The 21,024-nt window shown below is 44.2% G+C and overlaps 1 protein-coding gene across 4 annotated transcripts in view; it reads right to left on the reverse strand.

Moving 5' to 3' along the window:
* LOC132391820 (electrogenic sodium bicarbonate cotransporter 1-like) overlaps positions 1 to 21,024 on the reverse strand; it is a 198,306-nt gene that overhangs the window by 175,387 nt on the left and 1,895 nt on the right. For all 4 annotated transcript variants that reach the window (XM_059965468.1, XM_059965469.1, XM_059965470.1 and 1 more), the window contains exon 2: positions 4,634 to 4,707. In XM_059965468.1, the coding sequence (XP_059821451.1) occupies positions 4,634 to 4,706 (73 nt within the window). In that variant the 5' untranslated portion in view covers position 4,707. The remainder of the gene's footprint in view (positions 1 to 4,633; positions 4,708 to 21,024) is intronic.

Here is a 21,024-nt window from a genome sequence, read left to right on the forward strand (position 1 = left end):
ATTACTATTATCATTATTATTTCTCTCTTTGTATTTGCACAGTTTGTTGTCTTTTGCACATTGGTTGAATGTCCAGTTGGGGAGGTCTTTCATTGCTTCTGTTATGGTTATTGATCTATAGATTTATTGAGTATGCCCACCAGAAAATGAATCTCAGGGTTGTATATGGTGTGCTCAGACACAGTCACAGGGAAAATGTGCAAACTCCTTACAGGCAGCAGTGGGAATTGAACCTGGGTCACCTGTTCTATAAAGCATTGTGCTAATCACTACACTACCGTCCTGCCCTCGAACTGTCCATCAACTGCCCACCAGTACAGGTCCAGATGAAAGGTCTCAAACCAAAATGCTGAGCATCCATTGCCCTCCACAGATGACACCAAGTTAAATCTGATGAACGGCCACAGCCTGATCTCCCTTCGACTTGTGATCTCCCATGAGATCTTCGGAGCTTGCCGTGCCGAACCTGACTACTGGATTTAAGAGTGTTTTCCCTAGTCGGGAACATGACACACACACACCCCCCCCCCCCCCCCCAATAATCTGGCCATCTCACTCATCCATCTCATCAAACTCCACCCACTTTGCCAAAAGAATTTAATTGCACAGCTGAGCAACAGCGAAAGTGAGCTACAGTACCCCAAGGGACTGCCTCGGAGGGTTACTACGGAGTAGGAGACTCCAAGTATGATCCACTTCACTAGACTGGAGGTCAGACGTCACTGAGAGATTCTCAGTGGGCCAAGGTTGGTCAATCCACTCAATGAAATATCTGTCAGGCCTTCTCTCTTTACACAAGCTTGTTTGTGAATGGTTTCTTGAAATGAAACAATAAGGGCACATCTGGCTTAATGTTCTTTACTGCCTACTGCTTTAAATCTGAAAGTTCGCTTGCATCATTGAACAACGTGTTAAGTGATCATTTTGATTTGTGCTTCCAATTGCTGTTTAGAGGGTGCCAAGGCACCAAAATGTGATAACATGCTTTTGTAAAACAAGTATTTGTTCAACTCATCTTTAACATCTATTGTTGGATTTCATTAAATCTCACTTCAGGCAACACATTCCAAATTAGTGCAACAAGCAACTTAGAAAAGAACTTCAACTGGATTTTTTCATTCAGTTTCAATCTGCTCCCTGTGTTGATTGACCCTTCCGGTGAAAAAAGTTTATCTACTGCTTTGAATTCAAAGTAATTGTTTTATCTAAGTGCATATATGTCACTATATGCGACTCTTTGAGATTCATTTTCTTGTGGGCATACTCCCTAAATCCATAATAGAAATGGAACACTGCACTAACTTGTGCCCAACAAACATTGTTTTTGAAGCTGCCAGTTTTTTTAAAAATATAAATTGTTACTGCCACCTTAATGTTAAATTGGCAACATCCTTTTAAAGCGTCCAACATTTTTGATAATTCTTGTAACTGGTTTTGCTATTATATTTAGTGTTTGACCTTTTTAAATGTTGATTTTACAAAACACTAATGTGGAGGGAGAAGTGGATGAGGAAGTGGAGGGATGGGTTAGTAAACTTGCTGATGGTTGGGGGTGTTGTGGATAATGTGGAGGGCTGTCAGAGGTTACAGCAGGACATCGATAGGATGCAAAACTGGGCTGAGAAGTGGCAGATGGAGTTCAACATGCCCAAGTGTGAAGTGATTTATTTTGGTAGGACAAATATGATGGCAGAATATGGTATTAATGTAAGACTCTTGACAGTGGGGAGGATCAGAGGGATCTTGGGGTCCGAGTCCATAGGACTATCAAAGCAGCTGTGCAGGTTAACTCTGTGGTTAAGGTGGCGTATGGTGCATTGGCCTTCAATCACGGGATTGAATTTAGGAGCCGAGAGGTAATGTTGCAGCTGTATAGGACCCTGATCAGACCCCACTTGGAGTACTGCGCTGAGTTCTGGGTGCCTCACTACAGGAAGGATGTGGAAGCCATAGAAAGGGTGCAGAGGAGATTTACAAGGATGTTGTCTGGATTGGGAAGCATGCCTTATGAGAATAGGTTGAGTGAACTTGGCCTTCTCTCCTTGGAGCAATGGAGGATGAGAGGTGACCTGATAGAGGTGTACAAGATGAGAGGCATTGATCTTGTGGATAGTCAGAGGCTTTTTCCCAGGGCTGAAATGGCTAGCACAAGAGGACACAGTTTTAAGGTGCTTGGAAGTAGGTATAGGGGCAAGTTGTTTATTTGTATTTTCCCCCCCCACACAAAGAGTGGTGAGTGCGTGGAATAGGCTGCCAGCGACGGTGGTGGAGGCAGATACGATAGGGTCTTTTAAGAGACTCCTGGACAGGTACATGGAGCTCAGAAAAACAGAGGGCTATGGGTAAGCCGAGGTAATTTCTAAGGTACAGATTTGTGGGCCGAAGAGCCTGTACTGTGCTGTAGGCTTTCTATGTTACTGGTTGAAAAACCCCAATGCTTTAGCATGCCCTGAATTTGTGAAAGGTTCCACAGAAATGCAAATTGGTCTATCTTAAATAGCAGAGAAATAGAAATGGATAGCAAAGATGACAAGGTGGTTTTAAAACCTTTGTTACATTAGACCTAGAGCTCAGTGACCACATTACAAAAGGGAATACAACCAAAGTACAAAACTAATAGATGAACAGAGAGGAAAGGCAGGAACAGGATGAAGAAGTTTCACTAGAAAAGGGAACTCTTAACTGTATGGGAGGGTTTGATTGAATGGAAGCAGAGAAGTTCCCACTTCTGAGAAGCGGCCAGAACCAGCAGTCATGAATAGAAGATGGGATTCAGAAGAAACTGCCTTCCCCCAAGAGTGGGTGGGAATATGGGCAGTGAGTGTTTGGGTTGAACAGCAGTTTAAGGTGGTGGGTAAACACACAGGCAAAGAGGACTGGAGAGAAGGGGAGTAGGGGAGATTCCGAGTGGGGCAAGGTGTGGCAGCTGGATGAAAATGTAATTACTGACAGGAGGTCTTTAACTGACCCCCACATCTCTACAGCTCACACAGAGATGCACAGGGGGTTAATGCATTCACTATAAGAGTAGAACACTGAAAATATTGTTCAAAGCCAAACAGATAGTAATTAACCAAAGAAAGGGAGTCCAGGGCCAAATAATGTCAGAACCTGGAGGTGATTTGGGGCTTCAGAAATAAATGTTTTCAATTAATTAATCAGAACTTGGAAAACTGCTCATCACCTGGAGCTTGTGACTACCACTTAAACTAAAATTCTCAAGTTAAGCTTAAAATCCTTGTGGAATTCACATTCCTTGTCTCGAACCTGCCCTGGCCCCTTCAACCTTCCCCATGTCTGTAACCCACTCAGGGCTCTATACCCCTCCCTCTGTACAACTCCCTCCAGACTTCCCCATCTCTGTAATCCTTAGAAAAAGAGGGCAATGGGTAAGCCAAGGTAATTTCTAAAGTACACATTCAGCACAGCATTATGGGCCGAAAGGGCCTGTATTGTGCTTTAGGTTTTTGATTTTTCTATGTTTTATGTTTAACCCACTCAGGGCACTATACCCCTCCCTCTGAACAACTCTCTCCAGACGCTACAGACTTCCCTATCTCTGGAAACCTCCTCTGCTCCTTACACCCCTCACTATTTGCATCACCCTCAGCCCATACATCCCTCCTGCTCTCTATAACCCCCTCTGGCCCCTATACCTCCCTTTTGTTGTCCCCACTCCAGTGAATATGCTCTTCCCCTTACAGCCTCTGTCTGTCTTTCCATAGCTGAAATCCTTCCCCCCCCCACCCCCACCCCCATCACTACATACACAAATACCACCTACTCGCACCAATCCATTTTGGCAGCAGTTCCTTCCATTGCCATGGCCCCAGACTCTGGAATTCCCGTCCTTATCACCTCCTCTAAGACAGATTCTCAAGCTCACTCCTGAAACCCATTCCCAGTGTCTGAGTAGCTCTCCGTCAACAGGCATCTCATGCTGACCAAGCACGACACAGATTTAGGAGCGGTGTGTGATCACTGGTCCGTCTTTCTGCTGAATATCGTGGGCATGTTATGTGGGCACCAGACAACCGCAGGCTGTCCCCAGCATCAGCTGCTAATACAAAGGAAGTGTTTCACTGTATACTCCCATGTACATGTGATTAATATAGGAAATAAATGAATTTATATGTAAATATGCTGAAGGGGGGAAATGGACATCATCCAAGAACCATAGCCAAGTGTTTCCCAGTCTCTCCCAATCCCATGAAACTTTGTACCTCCATTCAGAGAGTGTGTTTTTCTAGCAGTTTTCACCTCTTCCAAAACTATTCAGTGCCTTTTAAGTGTTGTATTCTGGCCAGTAACAGTGCAATAAGATCCCGGAATTAGCAATCAGATCAAAGAGCAGATCATTTGTATGTGGTGACGGCAATATTGGTTGGGGCACTGAAGACGGCTCTTCTCTCCTGCTCCACGACTTTGACCTGGGATCTTGTCCATTCTCCCTGAGACAGCAGATGGAGCCCTGGCACAATATTTCATCCAAAACTGCAGCGTGCCAACCCTGACCTGAGGCTGGATCCCTGAACCCAAAAATCTCCAATGTCAAAGGCACATACCACTGCTCACCCTGCTGAGCCACAGCTGACATCATTAAGAAATACAAAAGGGAATTTGCTCCACGTACCCTCTACCTCCTCTGCATCACAGACATGTTTAACGAAGGAGGCTCCTCTATCCAACACCGCCTCGTCTTCCATCCTGTAGTAATAGAAGAGAAAGAAAGATTGGTCGCATTTTTCCTGAGGCGTGCTGCTCGCACCAATTCTAGCTTCAGGAGCTGGCAACATGTGAACCTCGGCTCATTATTCCCCGTCGACTGCAACTCACAACAGTGAAGATCCTGCCCTTCAAAGGACCGCTGCCTTGAAAGGTATAAGCAAGTTAATCCCAGCCAGACTGGCCCCACTTAAAGCAGATTGAGTTTGACGTGCCGTGATGTGATGGGGTCGGGCAGCCGACACAGTCGTAGCGCAGGGAGGGACACAATAGGCTGGGAGAGACCGGAGAGAGGCCTCCCATGGGACTCAGACAGCACAGCCACTCCCTCTCTTGAAGCAACCCTGAGCCATGCCTTCAGATACAAAGTAAGTCACCTCAAGGTTATCTGTGACAATTTCTGCAGTACAAGGGTTGTTTGGAAGGTCAGGGAGGGACGCAATGAGCCGGGCCTCACGTGGAGCTCATTGATCAGAGAGCACAGCCACTCCCTCTCCTGAAGCAACCTTTCGCCATACTTCAGATACACTGCAAGTTATTATCAGTGACAACTTTCTCTGTACAATGTCTGTTTTGGAAAGGGATGGCAAGGAATGAAAACGTCCCAGGTAAAAGCTGGAGGACAAAAACCGGGACGAGATATTTGGACTTACTGATGCAATTACAAAGAAGGCACAACAGCAGCTGTATTTCAAACAAGAGAAAATCAGCAGATGCTAGAAATCCAAGCAACACACACAAAATGCTGCAGGAGCTCAGCATCTATGGAAAAAGTACCGGATCTCGGCCTGAAACATAGATTGTACTCTTTTCCACAGATCCTGCCTGGCCTGCTGAGTTCCTCCAGCATTTTGTGTGCATTACAGCCACTATAATTCATTAGGAGTTTGAGGAGACTTGGTGTGTCACCAAAGATTGTCGCAAATTTGTACAGGTGTACTGTGATGGCACCACTATCTGGTACGGAGGGGCTACTGCACAGGATCGGAAAAAAGCTCAGAAGTTGTAAACTCAGCCAGCTCCGTCATTGTCACTAACCTATCCATCATCAAGAACACCTTCAAAGTCGATACCTCAAAAAGGCGGCATCCATCATTAAATAACCTCCACCAAACCAAAAAATAACCCCTTCTCATTGCTACCATCAAGGAGAAAACACAGCAACCTAAAGACACATACTCAATGTTTCAGGAACAGCTTCTTCCCCTCTGCCATCAGATTTCTTCATGGGCTGTGAACCCATGAACACTACCTCACTTCTTTTTTTGCTCCACTTTAATTTTAAATACATTTCCAATTGTGATTTATTTTAAAATTATCCATTGCAATGTACTGATGTGATAAAACAATACATTTCTTGACTTTTCCAATGACATTAAATCGTATTCTACTGAATCAGAGGAAGACAAATCACTGCAAGAGGGGTGAAACATGCGAGATGTGACAGAACATTTGATTCACCAATGTGAAGAATGAAGATTCATGGGAAGGAAATGGAGATGTGATTGCATCAATATTTTGATCAGATCAAAATTCCATCGTTTTATTGTGTCAGCCTTACTCAAGCCTTCAGTTCAATACCCAGTGCAAACCATCTCCTGCAAAGTAAAATAGGCACCATGAGCTTGCCGGCTACTTAGAAGGTGGTGGAGATCTGGAACTCACTGGTAATAGGCTTACTATTGTCACATGTACTGAGATACAGTGACAAAACTTTGTCTACATGGCATACAGACACACACTCAGTGGCCACTTTATTAGGTACACCAGCCTGTAAATGAAACTAACTCACAAGCCAATCATGTGGCAGCAACTCAATGCTCAAGAACAAGGTAAACAGTTTCAATTGTTTAACAGACCAAACATCAGAATGGGTAAGAAATGTGATCTAAGCAACTTTGATTGTGCAGTGATTGTTGGTGCCAGATGGGGTGGTTTGAGGATCTCAGAAACTGCTGCTCTCCTGGGATTTTCACACACAACAGTCTCTAGAGTTTACAGTGAATGGTGCAAGAAATGCTAAAACATCCAGTTCTAATGCCTTGTTAATGAGAGAGGTCAGAGCAGAGCAGAGGAGAACGGCTAGACTGGTTCAAGCTGACAAGAAGGTGACAGTAACTCAAATAAGCATGCGTTACAACAGTGGTGTCTAAAGAGCGTCTCTGAATGCACAACACATCGAACCTTGAAGTGGTTGGGCTACAGCAGCAGAAGACCACAAGCATACACTCAATGGCCACTTTATGAGATAGGAGAGGTACCTAATAAAGTGGCCGCTCTGTGCAAGTACATTGAGGTAGTGGAAAAGGAAAACATTGACAGAATGTAGAAAAACATCATCATTATTGTATCTTCTTGTACCAGCAGCTGTCCTGGAGCCTGGTGGTACGTGGTCTCATGCCCTACCTTTTGTCCAATGGAAAGATGGCTAGAGCCTTTGATTATGTTGACTGCTTTCTCAAGGCAGTGAGATACTTAGACAGGAGGTACAGATGAGGAAGTGGGAACCCCAGACGGGACGGGGTGGGGGGCAGCAGCTGTAAACAGACTGCATGAAAACCTCACCACATTTAAACACCAGAAGAACGAGCAGCTGAATAGCAACAACCTGTGGGAATATGGAACAGCAGCAGACACTTTCATTCCCAACTGGCACAGGCAGGATGGGGTGAATGGCATTCTCCTGCCCCACAAATGGCTGACTTGCCAAGTGTAATAAGCTCAGAGCTAATGATTCAGGTCAGCTGTGTTTCAAGAAACATCATCGCCTGTAAGTTAACTCTGCCCCTCTCTCTGTAGATGCCGGCCAATGTGCAGAGTGTTTCCCAGCATTCTCCTTCCTGCAGTCTTCCATATCTCACTTGTCTATTACTGTTTAATCCAATCAGCTGCATTCACTGAAGAAGGGACAAGTCATAGCATTCTGCATTTGTCAGCCAGATAGCAAGAATCCTTTCCAAGCAACAAAAAAGGCTAAAGAGGAACTCAGTAGGTCAGGCAGCTTCCAAGAGGAGAAACGACAGTCAATATTTAGGTTACACGTCAGTCAATTTGAGTGCAAGTGAAGGTTTTTGACCAAAAATATCAATGGTCAATTTCTAGCCAAAGATGCTCCCTTACCTGCCGAAATCCTCCAGAGTTTTCACTGTTATTCCAATTCCAACATTTCTAGTCTCCAGTTGACTTTTGCCAATGCTGCATGCCCTCATGCCCCTGAAAGTGGTACTTTACTTCTACTATATCTGATCTACACTTTTAAATCTAAATTCTTTGACTTCAAGAATTGCCAGACTTGTAAATCTGTTTACAGGTCTGGCAATTTTCAGACCTCCTAGAGACTTACTCTTAGTTTCTCAATCTTCTTGTTGCCCTTACACCTTATTGTCTTCCTGCACTTCACTGTCTCTGTAACTAACACTGTATTCTGCATTTTCTCATTGCGCCTCCCTTTGTACTACCCCGAAGTACTTGTGTCTATAACGATCTGCCACGCTGACAAAGCTTTTGACTCTACCTCAGTACATGTGACAATAAACCACCATCAGCAGCTCCAGCTACTCCACACAATTTCAGTCCACTTGTTCAAGAAAGACTTTAGTAACACAGGGGCAGTCCAGAGATTTACAAGATTAATTCCTGAGATGAGGATGTCCTATCCCAAACAGCTAAAAAAATGAATCTCAAGGTAGTATATGGTAACGTATATGCATTTTGATAATACATTTTACTGTCTTTGAAGTTGGTGGATCTGTATTCCTTGGAGTTTGGAAGAACCGGGGTGATTTTGTTGAAACCTTAAGGGATATTGACAGAATAGAAGCTCAGGTGTTCCCATTAGTGGCAAATCCTCGAACACAGAGACAGGGCTACAAGGGGGTGATCCTTTAAAACCAAGGTATATTAAGCAGATGATACAAAAGCCTTAAAGTATATACCGCCAGGCTTAAAGACAGCTCCTACCCTACCATTATAAGGTTACTGAATGGTCCCATAGTACAATAAAATAGACTCTTAACCTCACAATCTACATCATTGTGATCTTGTACCTTATTGTCCACCTATACTGCACTTTCTCTTCAACTGTAACACTTTATTCTGCATTGTTATTTCTGATTTCCCATGTACTCCCTCAGTACACTGTCACAAGAAATAATCTGCATGGACTCGATGCAAAATCATGTTTTTCACTGCTGCCTCTATACATGTAACAACATAAACCAATTTACCAATTTCTTCACGCAGAGGTTGGCGAGTCTCTGGAGTTCTGTACCCTTGAGATTTGTGGATATGGGGCTGTTTAATGAGGAAGTGAAGAAATTTTTACAAGACCTGTGGAGAACTGGCACAGAAGTGGAATATGGCCGAGATCATACTAAATGATAAAGCAGCGAGAGGAACCGAGTAGCCTACATTTGCTCCTACTATCTTTTGCTGTGCAAGTTGGGCAGAGCATGTCAATGTTAGCATGGCATTTTGGCTTCAGCTTTCATATGCAATCATGCTGTACATGTAAGAACATTCAGGACGTCTTTGAAAAACCTTCCCAGCTAGTGCCCTGATCTTCCCTCAGGGCGCAGTGTGGTCTTAAGCAAACTCTTCATCAAATGCTAGTTGATCCAAAGATTTAAAAATTAAATTTGAATCAATCACACAGTTCATCACAGCCCACCCATATGTTCAAACACAAAATAACAAGCTCAAGGTGAGAACCCAAATGTTCAAAAGATATCTTCGCAACAGTCAAACTCCAACCATTTAAGATTGGCACATCAAATCATGCCCATCCCTCATAATCTGTCTGGACTCTCTTTTCGGTTGGCCGTGGTAACACTCTGAAATTTGGGGCCCCGTAACTTTTTTGATATATATACACACCCCAATTTTGTAGACCTGCTGAGTTGCTCCAGCAGATTGTTTACTGCTCCAGATTCCAGCACCTGCAGACTCTTGTGTCCCCAGACTCTGTAGACTTCCTTTTGTCTTCTTATGAATACTGTTCTGTTGACTGACTTCTACGGGGACAAATTCGGCACAAGTTGGACCACAACATTCACCCTTCTCGAGATCAACGTCAATGGTTAATTTACAGAAAATAATGAGTCATGTTGCATTGAGAGCAGCTATCAGCACAGGAACCCAAAAGAACAGCAGATTTCCTGTGCCTAGGTTTGCTAGCTCTGGTTGTTCATATTCTTGTAATTTTTGGCACACAGTGTGGCATATGACGCGATGATGATAACAGAAACTTGGCTAAATAATGGCAGGATAGGGCATTAAGTATTACTGGGTGTAAAGTGCTCAGGAAGGAGAGGAAAGGAAAGAAAGGAAGATATTACAGCGGTGGAGAGAAGATGGCACTGAGAGATCAAATGACTGAATCTAATTGGTTAGGCCTAAGAAGCAGCAGAAGGAACGTTACACATTCGGGTGCGTCATACAGGTCACTGACGGGGAGATTGATAGAGCAGAAAATATACTGACAGAGGTATGTGAAAAACTACAGGGCAATTATAATGGAGCACAGTGGAAAGACAGGGAGTTTCAACACTGTGTCCAGAACAATTTCCTGGAGTAGTATGTTTCAAGGCTGAGGAGGGAGGCATTCAGGATTTGGATCTGGGTAATGAAGTGGGACAAGTGGATTTTGGTAGGGGAGCATTTGGGCAACAGTGATCATAACATTATAAGGTTTAGGTAGCAATAGAAAATGACAAGGAGCAACCCAAAATAAAAGTAATTAATTGGAAGGAGATAACTTCAATGGAATGAGAATTGAGTGAACTAGAAACAGAAGTTGACAGGCAAAACTGTAGCAGAATGGTGGGCTGTCTCTGAGTAAAGAAAGCTTCTTCAGTAACAAAAACATGCAGGTGAAGATAGAGGAAGACAAAGCTGTGTGTCACAAGTGTGGGGTTTGTGAATGCCAACAAAAAACTAGATTACTAAAGAAATAGAGAGAAATGAAAAGTAAAATCAGGTAGGCCAAGAGAGGATAAATAAGTGGAAACCCATAAGTGTTCTATGGGCACATAAATAGACACGGTGGAGTAAGACCTATTGAGAACTAAACTGGGAGCTGGCCCATGGATGCTGATAGCACTGTTAAGGAAATAAATGAGTGCTTTGCATCTGTCTTCACCGAGAAAGATGGTGCTTCCAACGTAATGGCGAACTAGGAGATCGTTGAGGCATTGGATATGTTCAATATTGTAGCATGGAGGTTGAAGAAACTTCGCATGCAGTGAAACTAGTTAAGTCACCTGATCAGATGGGATGCATCCTAGGACTCTGAGGGAAGCACAGCAGGAAGTCATGGGGGTACAGCTGGTAATATTACAGGAGATGGTGCAGCAAGATTGTAGAGTGATGGACACTGCACTAATATTCAAAAAGAAACTCACCAACTACAGACTAGCTAGTTTAACCACAGTGTGAGAAGACGTTCATAACATTAATCCTGGTCAGGATTAGTAATCACTTGGAGGAAAATGGATTGATGAAAGCAAGACAGGGTCTACCTATTTGGGGAAAATTGTGTTTATCCAAATTTTTTTTAAAACTGCAGATGCTGAAGTCCAAGGCACATGCAGAAAATGCTGGTGATTCCAAGTAGGACAGGCTACAACTTTGGGAGGAGAAACAGAATTAATATTTCAGATTGAAGACCCTTTGTCATAATTGGAAAGGAGACAAAATAAGCTTGTTAAGCCACAGGGAGAGTGGTAGAGGGAAAAGCCCGGGTGACAATGGGGGTAAACTGTAAACGGCTATCTAGTCAATGGGAGCCATTAGGGAATGAAGTTACAGAGTTACAAAAAAATGTTAGAATTGTGAAATACAGAGCATGGGGTTATGCCCAGCATGTCAGGCTGCACTGTCCTCTACTCCCAGAGAAACAAACATTCTGAGCCAGAATCAGAGGTGGACAACTCATACAGATAGAAAGCAAGACAACTGAAGCTGGTGAATTCAGTATTGACTCTAATAGGCTGTGATGTGTCCAGGTAGAGGGTGAGGTGCTGTCCCCAATGCTTGCATTAGGCCTCACTGTAACATTGCAGGATGTCACAGACTGATAGGTCAGAGTAGAAAATTGAAATGTCAGGGAGTGGGGAAAGGACTGAATGTGGGTGTCAGCATCTGGTTTCATTTCTCCAATGTAGAGACCACATTGTGAACTGTTACAGTTTATTAGATTGGAAGAAGTGCTGACAAATTACAGACACCATTGTGACCTGACCTGCTGAGTACTTCCACCATTTTCTATTCAGATTTGCATTTCTTCAAGCTTGATAGAATAGTTTGATGAGATGCAGGAAAACATTTATGAAGGTATTGTAATGGATGGGTTCTGACAGGGTGCCACATAACAGGGTTATCTGTAAAGATAACCGTTGGCAAAGAAAGGGCTGCGGGTGGAGGCGGACTCCATTGAGGAACTCGAGGGAAATAGACCCATACAGGCCTCAGAGAAGGGCCTGGGTAGGATGGAACTAGTGGGAAGCTGCAGTGGACGCTGAGGACACAGAGCTAAAGTTAAAAGATGAGATGGTTATATTTCAGACTGGAGGAAGGTGACTAACATGAATACACAAGAAAATCTGCAGATGCTGGAAATCCAATGCAACACACACAAAATGCAGGAGGAACTCTTTTCCCTACATGCTGCCTGAATTTCTGAGTTCCTCCAGCATTTTGTGTGAATAGCAGCATATCATTGTGGTCAGCATAATGCTTTACAGCACCAGTGAGACCCAGGTCCAACCCCCGCTGATGTCTGTAAGGAGTTTGTATGTTCTCCCTGTGATCATGTGTGTTTCCTCCAGGTGCTCCAGTTTCCTCCCACATTGGTGGGTTAGGGTTAGTGAGCTGTGGGAATGCTATATTAGCATCAGAAACGTGGTGACGCTTGAGTGGCTGTCCAGCACCATCTCCATTGGTTTGACACATGATGCACTTCAATGTAAACGTGACAAATCTTTATCTTTAAATTCTGTGGTTTTTTTTAAAATTGATCTGTGTGATTGACACAAGCTTGGTGATGATATCAAAACGTCTAAACTTGCCAATGGCATCAAACTTCACAGTGCAAAGAGGAGAGTCCTAGACTGCAGTGACATGGCTATGAACAGCCTGGTGGAGTGGCCAGGTGCAGTTCACTGCGGAGAAATGTTACTTAATGGATCATGATCCAAACAAGCAGCAGCAAAATGCAACAACAGATACTGTTCAAAATGGGGAGCAAACGAAGGGGCAAGTGTTCACGAAACATTGGAAGTGACAGGGCGGGCTGGAAGAGCAGGTGAATGAACACACGTGGCTCTGGGCTTTATCAACTATTTATCAATATAATGTCAGCACACCATGTCAGGTTAAACATTTACAAAACAGTGGGCCTTCCTCAACTAGAGTATTATTCATTTCTGAGCATCTTGATAAGAGAAGGAAGTGAGGGCATCAGAGAGGGTCCAGATAAGCCTCACGAGAATGGCTCATGGACTGAGGGACTATAGCCCTCTAGGATAGATTGGAGAGACTACAACTGTTTTCTTCAGAGAAGGCTGAGCGAGATTTAATAGAAGTATACTTAAATGATGAGTCTGGACGAGGTATATTTGGAGACCCTTCCCATTGGTTGAGAGGCCCGAGACTGAGCAAGCTACAAACTGGTGGATCTGTAAGAGGCAGGGGATGGTCAATGCTTCAGGTCAAGACCCCTGCATCAGAACTAAGACAGTAGAGGGGACATGCCTAGTATAAAGAGTCGATTATAAATTATAAACTACTATGATTGCACATTTAGACGGAGACGCAACATAAAGATTTTTCCTCCTCATGCACGTGAGGGATGAAAGAAATAAATTCATTTCAGTTCGAGTCAGAGGCTGGAAGGCGATAAGTGGAACCAGGTGAGGAGATAGTTGATGAACAGACAACCAAATGCTGGAGGTGGAGATATGGAATTGGAGGATAACAGCTGATGGTTGATAACACAGATAAAGAAAGAGAAAAGAAAAGGAAAGAGGGCAGGAGGAGAAGGGTTAAGGACTGGAGATCAAAGAGAACTAATCACTCCATGGGCACAACACTCCCCATCATTGATGAAATCTTCAAGAAATGGTCCCTCAAGGAAGTGAAACCCATCACAAGGACCCTCACCATCCAAGACATGTTTTCTTCTCATTTCTACCATCGAGGAGGTACAGGATCCTGAAGACACATACTCAACAATCAGAAATAGCTTTCGCCCCTCTGCCATTAGATTTCTAAATGGTTCATGAATCTATTAAAATTACCACTTAATGTCTTTTCTTCTACTTATTTTTGTAAGTTTATAGGAATTTAATGTTTTTGTAGTGTACTGTTGCCACAAAACAACAAATCAGTGATAATAAACCTGATTTTGATTTGAAGAGAAAGGCTCTTGTGCAGTGGGTGGGGATGTGATGGAGAGGGGTTCCACTATGGTTTTTAAGAGGGAATTAGATCAATAGATAGGAAGGAAAATTTTCAATGGCTCAGAGAATGGCTTCAGTAAAATAGAACTAGCAGATAGCGAGTGTGGACATGATGTTTTGTAACCTATCCAATACCAACTTGCAATTCCTCCTCCTCCCCTTCCCATCATTGACCACCTGACATCACAGTAACTGGGATCCACTGCAACCAAAACTTCTCACTGGATCAGTTCCAACCTAGTAAAGAGCCACTCTTCCATGACCAACATGTTGGATAGTAAGGTGTCCCAAGAAATTTAAGGGGAATACATTGACTGGGAAATAAAGCTATCATATTTAAAGGACGCATAAAACATAACATCTCTAGTTTATCTTCATACATCCTTTAATCCAACACACAATCTGATTATTAAATTCAAAATAATATTCTTTCATGCATGAATACTAACTCTGAAAACAGATCTCTGTTGTAAACGCTGGATATGAAAACAACCCGCATTATAAAGTCCTGGAACAGATCTTTGACCCAACAACTTAACTTTGTTTCTCCATCCTCCTGAACCTCTACCTCCAGCTATTATCGATAAAGTATTTATGGTGTAATCACAGCAAATGGCAAAGATGACAGAATAAAATCCAATCATTTATGTTACTGCTATAGAATGAAAGTTGAAAAGAGAAACCTTTGTACAGAGAAAATACTTCTAGATAACATCTTCACAAAATAATTATGATTACAAATCTCTTATTTACCTCTTTAATAGGGTAACAGAGAAAAAGCTCTCATCTCTCAATATTAACACACATCAACAAATATTAATAAAAAAAAAGGTAAAAAGGTTAAAATTGTTGGGTGCTCTTTGTCCTCCCTAATCGGTAAACCCTACTAACTTGTGATTTTGTCATTCTTACACCTCTATGTCTGTTTCCCAACCTGCTGCACCAGACCATTGGCACAACAATGAACAATTCATAACTAAATGGTATGAACTATAATCAATTACTAAAATGCTAATAATGACAGGATGGAAACAGAAAGGCTCTGATTGGACACCAGGCAAAAAGAGATGCATATGGCAGGCAAGCTTAAGGAAAAAAGAGATGCATATGGCAGGCAAGCTTAAGGAAAATCCCAAGACATTCTACATGTATATTAAGAGTAAATGTGCGGTTATGGAGAGAGTAGGACTCCTTAAGTATCAGCATTGCTGTGTGTGAGAGTGTGTGGAGCAGCAGGAGATGAGTGAAAACTTCTCACCAATTTTTACTGCGGAGAATGTCACAGAAGCCGAGAGGTTGAGGCAAATGAGCGATAAGCAAAGAGGAGTTATTGGCAGCCGAAAGTACATTAAAGTAGATAAATCCCCAGGGTCTCATTCTGTGTGGGACACTAGGGAAGAAATTGCTGATGCCCTTGCACAGATACTTGCATCATTTTTACCCACAGGCATTTTATACACCGGCTGTGAGGCAAAAAAAGCACAACAGCATCTCTTCCACCTCAGACGACTGAAGAAATTCGGCACGAGCCCCCAGATCCTCAAGATCTTCTACAGGGGCACTACTGAGAGCATCCTGACTGGCTCTATCACCGCCTGGTACGGGAACTGCACCAACCTTGATCACTGGGCAGTGCAAGAGAGTGGTACGGACAGCCCAGCACATCTGTGAATGTGAACTGCCTCCACTAACAGCATTTACAGCAGCAGGTGTGTAAAGGAGGCCTGGAAGATAATTGCAGAAACCAGTCACCCCAACCCATAAACTGTTTCCGTCTGGCAAACTGTTCCGCAGCATTAAAGCCAGGACCAACAAGCTATGGGGCAGCTTCTTTCTACAGGACATTAGACTTTTAAATTCACCTGCCTGTACATTGCGACAGAATTATAAGGCAAAGATTTGTACTCCCTCACGCTGTGGGATGGATGCAAGATGTAAATTCAATTCAATTTACAAGTGAAGTTTTGGAAGACTAGCGGGTGACTACTGTTATTTAGGAAAGGCAGCGAAGAGAAGTCAGGGATCCACAGCCCAGTGATCTTGACTTCAGTGATGAATAAGTTACTGGAGGGGATTCTGAGGGACACGTTCTAACAACATTTGGATAGACAGGGATCAACTAGACAGCATAGGAAATTACATCTCACAAATCTGTTAAAAGATTTTTGAAGAGGTAACCAAGATAATTGATGAGGTTTGCAGATGACACTGAAATAGGCGGTATTGTATAATGATAATGAAGAACTTTATCAATAGTTACAGGGTAATGTTGATGGCTTTCAACTCAGACAGGTGTTGCACTCTGGAAAGTCAGACTGGGGTAGGACTTTTCACAGTGAAAGGTTGGATCACGAGTGTTGTAGAACAGCAAAATCTAGGAGTACAAGTACACAGTTTCTTGAGAGTGACATCACAGGTTGACGGGGTGGTAGCACATTGACCATCATCAATTAGGGCACTGAGTACAGGGGTAGGAATATTATGTTGCAGTTGTATAAATCACTGGTGAGACTGCACGCTAAGTATTGTGTACAGTACCCTGTTAAAGGAAGGACATCCTTAAGCAGGAAAGAGTACGAAGAAAATCTACAGAAATGTTCCCATGACTCAAGGGCCTGGATTATAGAGGGAGGTTGGCAGTCTAGGACTTTATTCTTGGGAATGTAGGAGACTGGGGTTGGGGAGGGGGGGGGGGGCCTAGCCTGATGTGTATAAAATCACGAGGGGCTTAGACAGGGTGAATGCAGATAGTTGTTTTCATGGGGAAGGAGATCTAAAAACTAGAGGGCTGAGGTTTCAAGTGAGAGGGAGATTCAAGATGGGCCTGAAGGACACCGTCTTCACGTAGAGGGTGGTGTACATATGGAACAGCAAAGCGGTTCAGGGAGGTACAATAACAATATTCAAAAGACATTTGGGTAATTACATGGGCAGGAGGGGCTGAGAGAGAGATGGGTCACACAAACACAATGGGGCCAGCTTGGTGGGCACCGTGGTTGACACAGACAAGTTGGGCCAAAGACCCTATTTCTGTGCTGTATTGCACTATAATTCTAACAACCCCAAAGCTTTTGTTCGTTTCTGCTTGACCTTGACCTGAGGTTGATAAATGAAGCCTTATCACTAACATGTAACTGTGGGAGATGTAAGATCATTAAACTTAAAGCGCAGGCATTTGCCAGGTTATTCTATTGCCAGATACGAAATAATGGCAAATGACACTCCCAGCTGGGTGTGATTGTTAGATCAACAACAAAGGTATTAATAGTTATGCTATTTATGTGAGCTTAGATGGTGTTATCAGCTCAGACATTGCTGGCCTGAAGACGAAAGAGAACTTAATCAAACACATGGGAGGTGTATCTGGCGGTCAGTGCTCTCTGCAAACTATCGATCCCAACGAGAGCTGTCAAGCATTTGGCCCTGGTAATCAACAATGTGCCCACCCTCTCCACGTATACCTCATCACCAGTTCCTTTGTCCCCAGGGTCACACCTTCCTTGGGCCCATCAGAAGGCCATTCAGCCCACTGTGCAGTGCTGGATCTGAATGAGCCCTTTAATCAGTCCCCAATCCAGTGACCTGCATACCTTTCCAGCTCCTGGTGAACCCTGGCCAAGTGACCCTCACAGAGGTAGACCACCCCATTCTTCATCCTTTCCCGTTCAGTGTCCTTCCCCCTCTTCCCCCAACCCCTGCAGCCCTCCTCCATCCCACTCACACTGTCACTCCACATCCTGCAGTCTCTCCTGATTCACTCTATCAGACCCTCTCCAAAAGCACAGAACCAGATGTGCCTGCACCTTAATTGTCCCGATCATGAAACATTCTGATATTCTCCCCCCACCCCCACCCACCCATCCACGTAGAGGACAGTGAATGGCCCAAAGTCGCACAACGAGATTAGCCCTAGGGTAACACTCTCATAACACTGCCCCTGGTCCACAAGCTCTGCAGCAAAGCAGAGGCTGGAGACCACATGAACACCTTGTCAGCATCTACAAAGAGTTAATACAGAGACCCAGCCTGCCCTCCCCTCCATCAATCAACACATTCCTCCCACCTCCTCACTACCCTCTCCCTACAAACAGAAACAGGTGCACAGATACATAAATACACACAGAGGAAGACACCATCCTCTCCTTCTCTGTTCGGTTTTCTCATTGCTCCTCGGACTGACCAGTTGCTGCTCTACACAAGCCCACCTCATCTCAGCTCACTGTTAGCAGAGCCATGACTGTTCTTTTCCCCCCTGTTTCTTCCCATTTCCCTGTCTCACACTTTACCTTGCCCTATTTCTTGTGCATCTCTCTGCTGCTGTTTGTCTATCTCGGTGTTTCACTCTCCTTTTATTTTCCTCGCTCTCTCTCTCTCTGTGTTCTAATTGTCTCAGTCTCTGTCATGCTGTTCTCTCTGCTTCTCGGTCTCCCTCTCTCTCCCTCTGTTCCCCTTTCTCTGCTTCTCTGTCACCCCCCCCCCCCGTCCTGTTTCTCTTTATCATTCTGTCTCCCTGTCTTTTTTATCCATTCTCTCTCTCTCTCTCCCTCCCCCCACCCCCCCCCCCCCCCACAGCATCTTCCTCCTCCCTAACTCCTCTGTCGATTGGAGGGCTGTCTCTTTACTAGACATTTAAATAAAGCACATTCTTAAAGCCCGATTCAACCGCTGCCACAAAATGCCTTCTCCTGGTGTGGCCTCTCTCAGTACTCAGTGGCCGAGTCTCCATTCACAACCAAAGTGCACAGAGTCTCCTCCACCTGGTTGTGAAGGTATCTGGTCAATGTGAAACCAAACACTGTATTCCCACACCGGCCAGTAACACTTCACCTCAACTTAAGCTACTTGAAACACAAATTACAAACAAAAAGTTCACAAATTAATTAAGCATAAATGAAATTGCTGAACTAAAGGAAATCACAATATCTTATCCATCAGGACACATGCAGTGAATGGCGGATTATGGAGAAAGGAGGGTGTGGACGAGAGGGAGGGGTGGCAGGAAAACAAGAAGTGGGGAAAGAGGTATTGGTTGTCATCTCCCCTGTGCAACCACTCTGCCTGAGCCATATAACTTTAGCACCTGTCGGGAGCTCGGTACAGCCCTATGCAGAAGCAGGATAGCTAATTGACACACAGCAAGATCCCACAAGCAGCAGCATGACTGCGTCCTGATGCTGTGCTTCTCACATCAGCAACAATTAAAGTATTGCGGGGGCTCCCACATTTGGAAGCTGGCCCAATATCCCTTCAAGTTAACTATGGATGAATAACCGGAGTCATTCTAACACGGCACAGCAGTGACCCCACTGCTGAAGCTGTGACTCAGATCTTAGGGAGAGTGCGAGTAGGGAGTCAACAGGGTTTCTCATCACAGTGACCACCATTAACTGCAGTAGAAAGGAATGATCTGCTTTGTTGACTATGCGAAGAGGGGGTTATTGAGAGAGGTTATCTGTAAGCAATGCTCTGCAGTCCTGGACCAGTTTTCGACAACACAGGATATCCCAATGCACTCTACATCCAATGAAGTACCTTGCAAAGAATAGTCGCAATGGGAAGGTAGGAAGCCTTGCAAGTGATTTGTGGACAACAGACGACCAAGTTTTCAGGAATGCTGATGAGGGACAGATTTCAGCTGGGACTCCGGGGAAAACTACCTGCTCTTCTTTTAAGTAATGACCATGGAATCTTTGGCAGCAGCGGACTGCAGGCAAAGCTTTGCTTTAACCATTGCATCCCAATAATGAGGAACATTGCAAGTTTCTTTCCTGTGGATCTTGATTAAGATTCACTCTGTGCTTCCCATTATCCATGACAGTTCCTGCACTGGTGATGGGATAGCATTTAGTAACTGCTCCAGGTCAAAGCCAGCTATGGCAGCTTACACTGGGTGACGAAAATAATAAACAACACCTGCTATTAATGAATTTGGTCTGAACATAAACACTTGTAACACCACCATGGATGGTCCTAACCCAAGCTGCGAAAGGAGAGGGTTGAGCATGGGGCTAGCAATCCCATCCCATAATGACCCAGAGCTACAGAAATGCCGACAGAAACTCCGAAGACCTCATCTCTTGGGAGAGGAAGGATCTTTCAAGATGGGTTACATCTGGGGACAACTTGGAAGACTGAACCAGGACAGAGGACTCTGGCGAGCTGCCCCGATAGAAACAATGGACCTGTGAACCAGTTCCTTGGCAGTTCACTAACAGCAGCCCACTCCCAACCTCCTGGCAACTTAAGGGCTACTGGTCAAGGATTGTTTGTCACACAAACATCGAAACATACAGTGAAATGTGTCATTTGTATCAAAGATCGACATACTAGGAGCACTCTACAAGTGCCAGCCTGCCTCTGGTGCCAACAAGGCTTACCTTACTGGTTATACAGTCGTGCTCACAATCTAAGCCAATCTCCCAGTGTAGGACTGAGGGAGTGCTGCAGTATCGAAGCGGCAGGCATCACAATTATAGTCATGATGGCCAGAGAACATTCAGTCTTTCCCTCCGGCTGAACAAATCCAAAACAAAAGGGCAAAGGTTTAAAGGGAGAGCAGAAAGATTTGAAAGGGACCCACGGGGCAACTTTGTCACAGGGGGCGGTGGAAAGTGCTGCCAAAGATCTCTATTAGATATTTAGACAAGTACAGAAATAGGATGGTGCCAAACGCAGGCAAGTGGGACTGGCTCAGGTACGCAGCTTGGGAGCCCTGTGGTTCAGTCAGAGGAGGCTGTGTCTGTTCTCTTGGAGTGGAACCAGGGTTGATCGGGCAAGGCTGAGACCCAGGCTGGAATCACACTGCTCTTTGTGGAGTTTGCCATGCACCAAGAGGACTGTG

This window comes from Hypanus sabinus, chromosome 3 (assembly GCF_030144855.1).
Source record: "Hypanus sabinus isolate sHypSab1 chromosome 3, sHypSab1.hap1, whole genome shotgun sequence".
In the NCBI taxonomy this organism is placed as follows: Eukaryota; Metazoa; Chordata; class Chondrichthyes; order Myliobatiformes; family Dasyatidae; genus Hypanus; species Hypanus sabinus.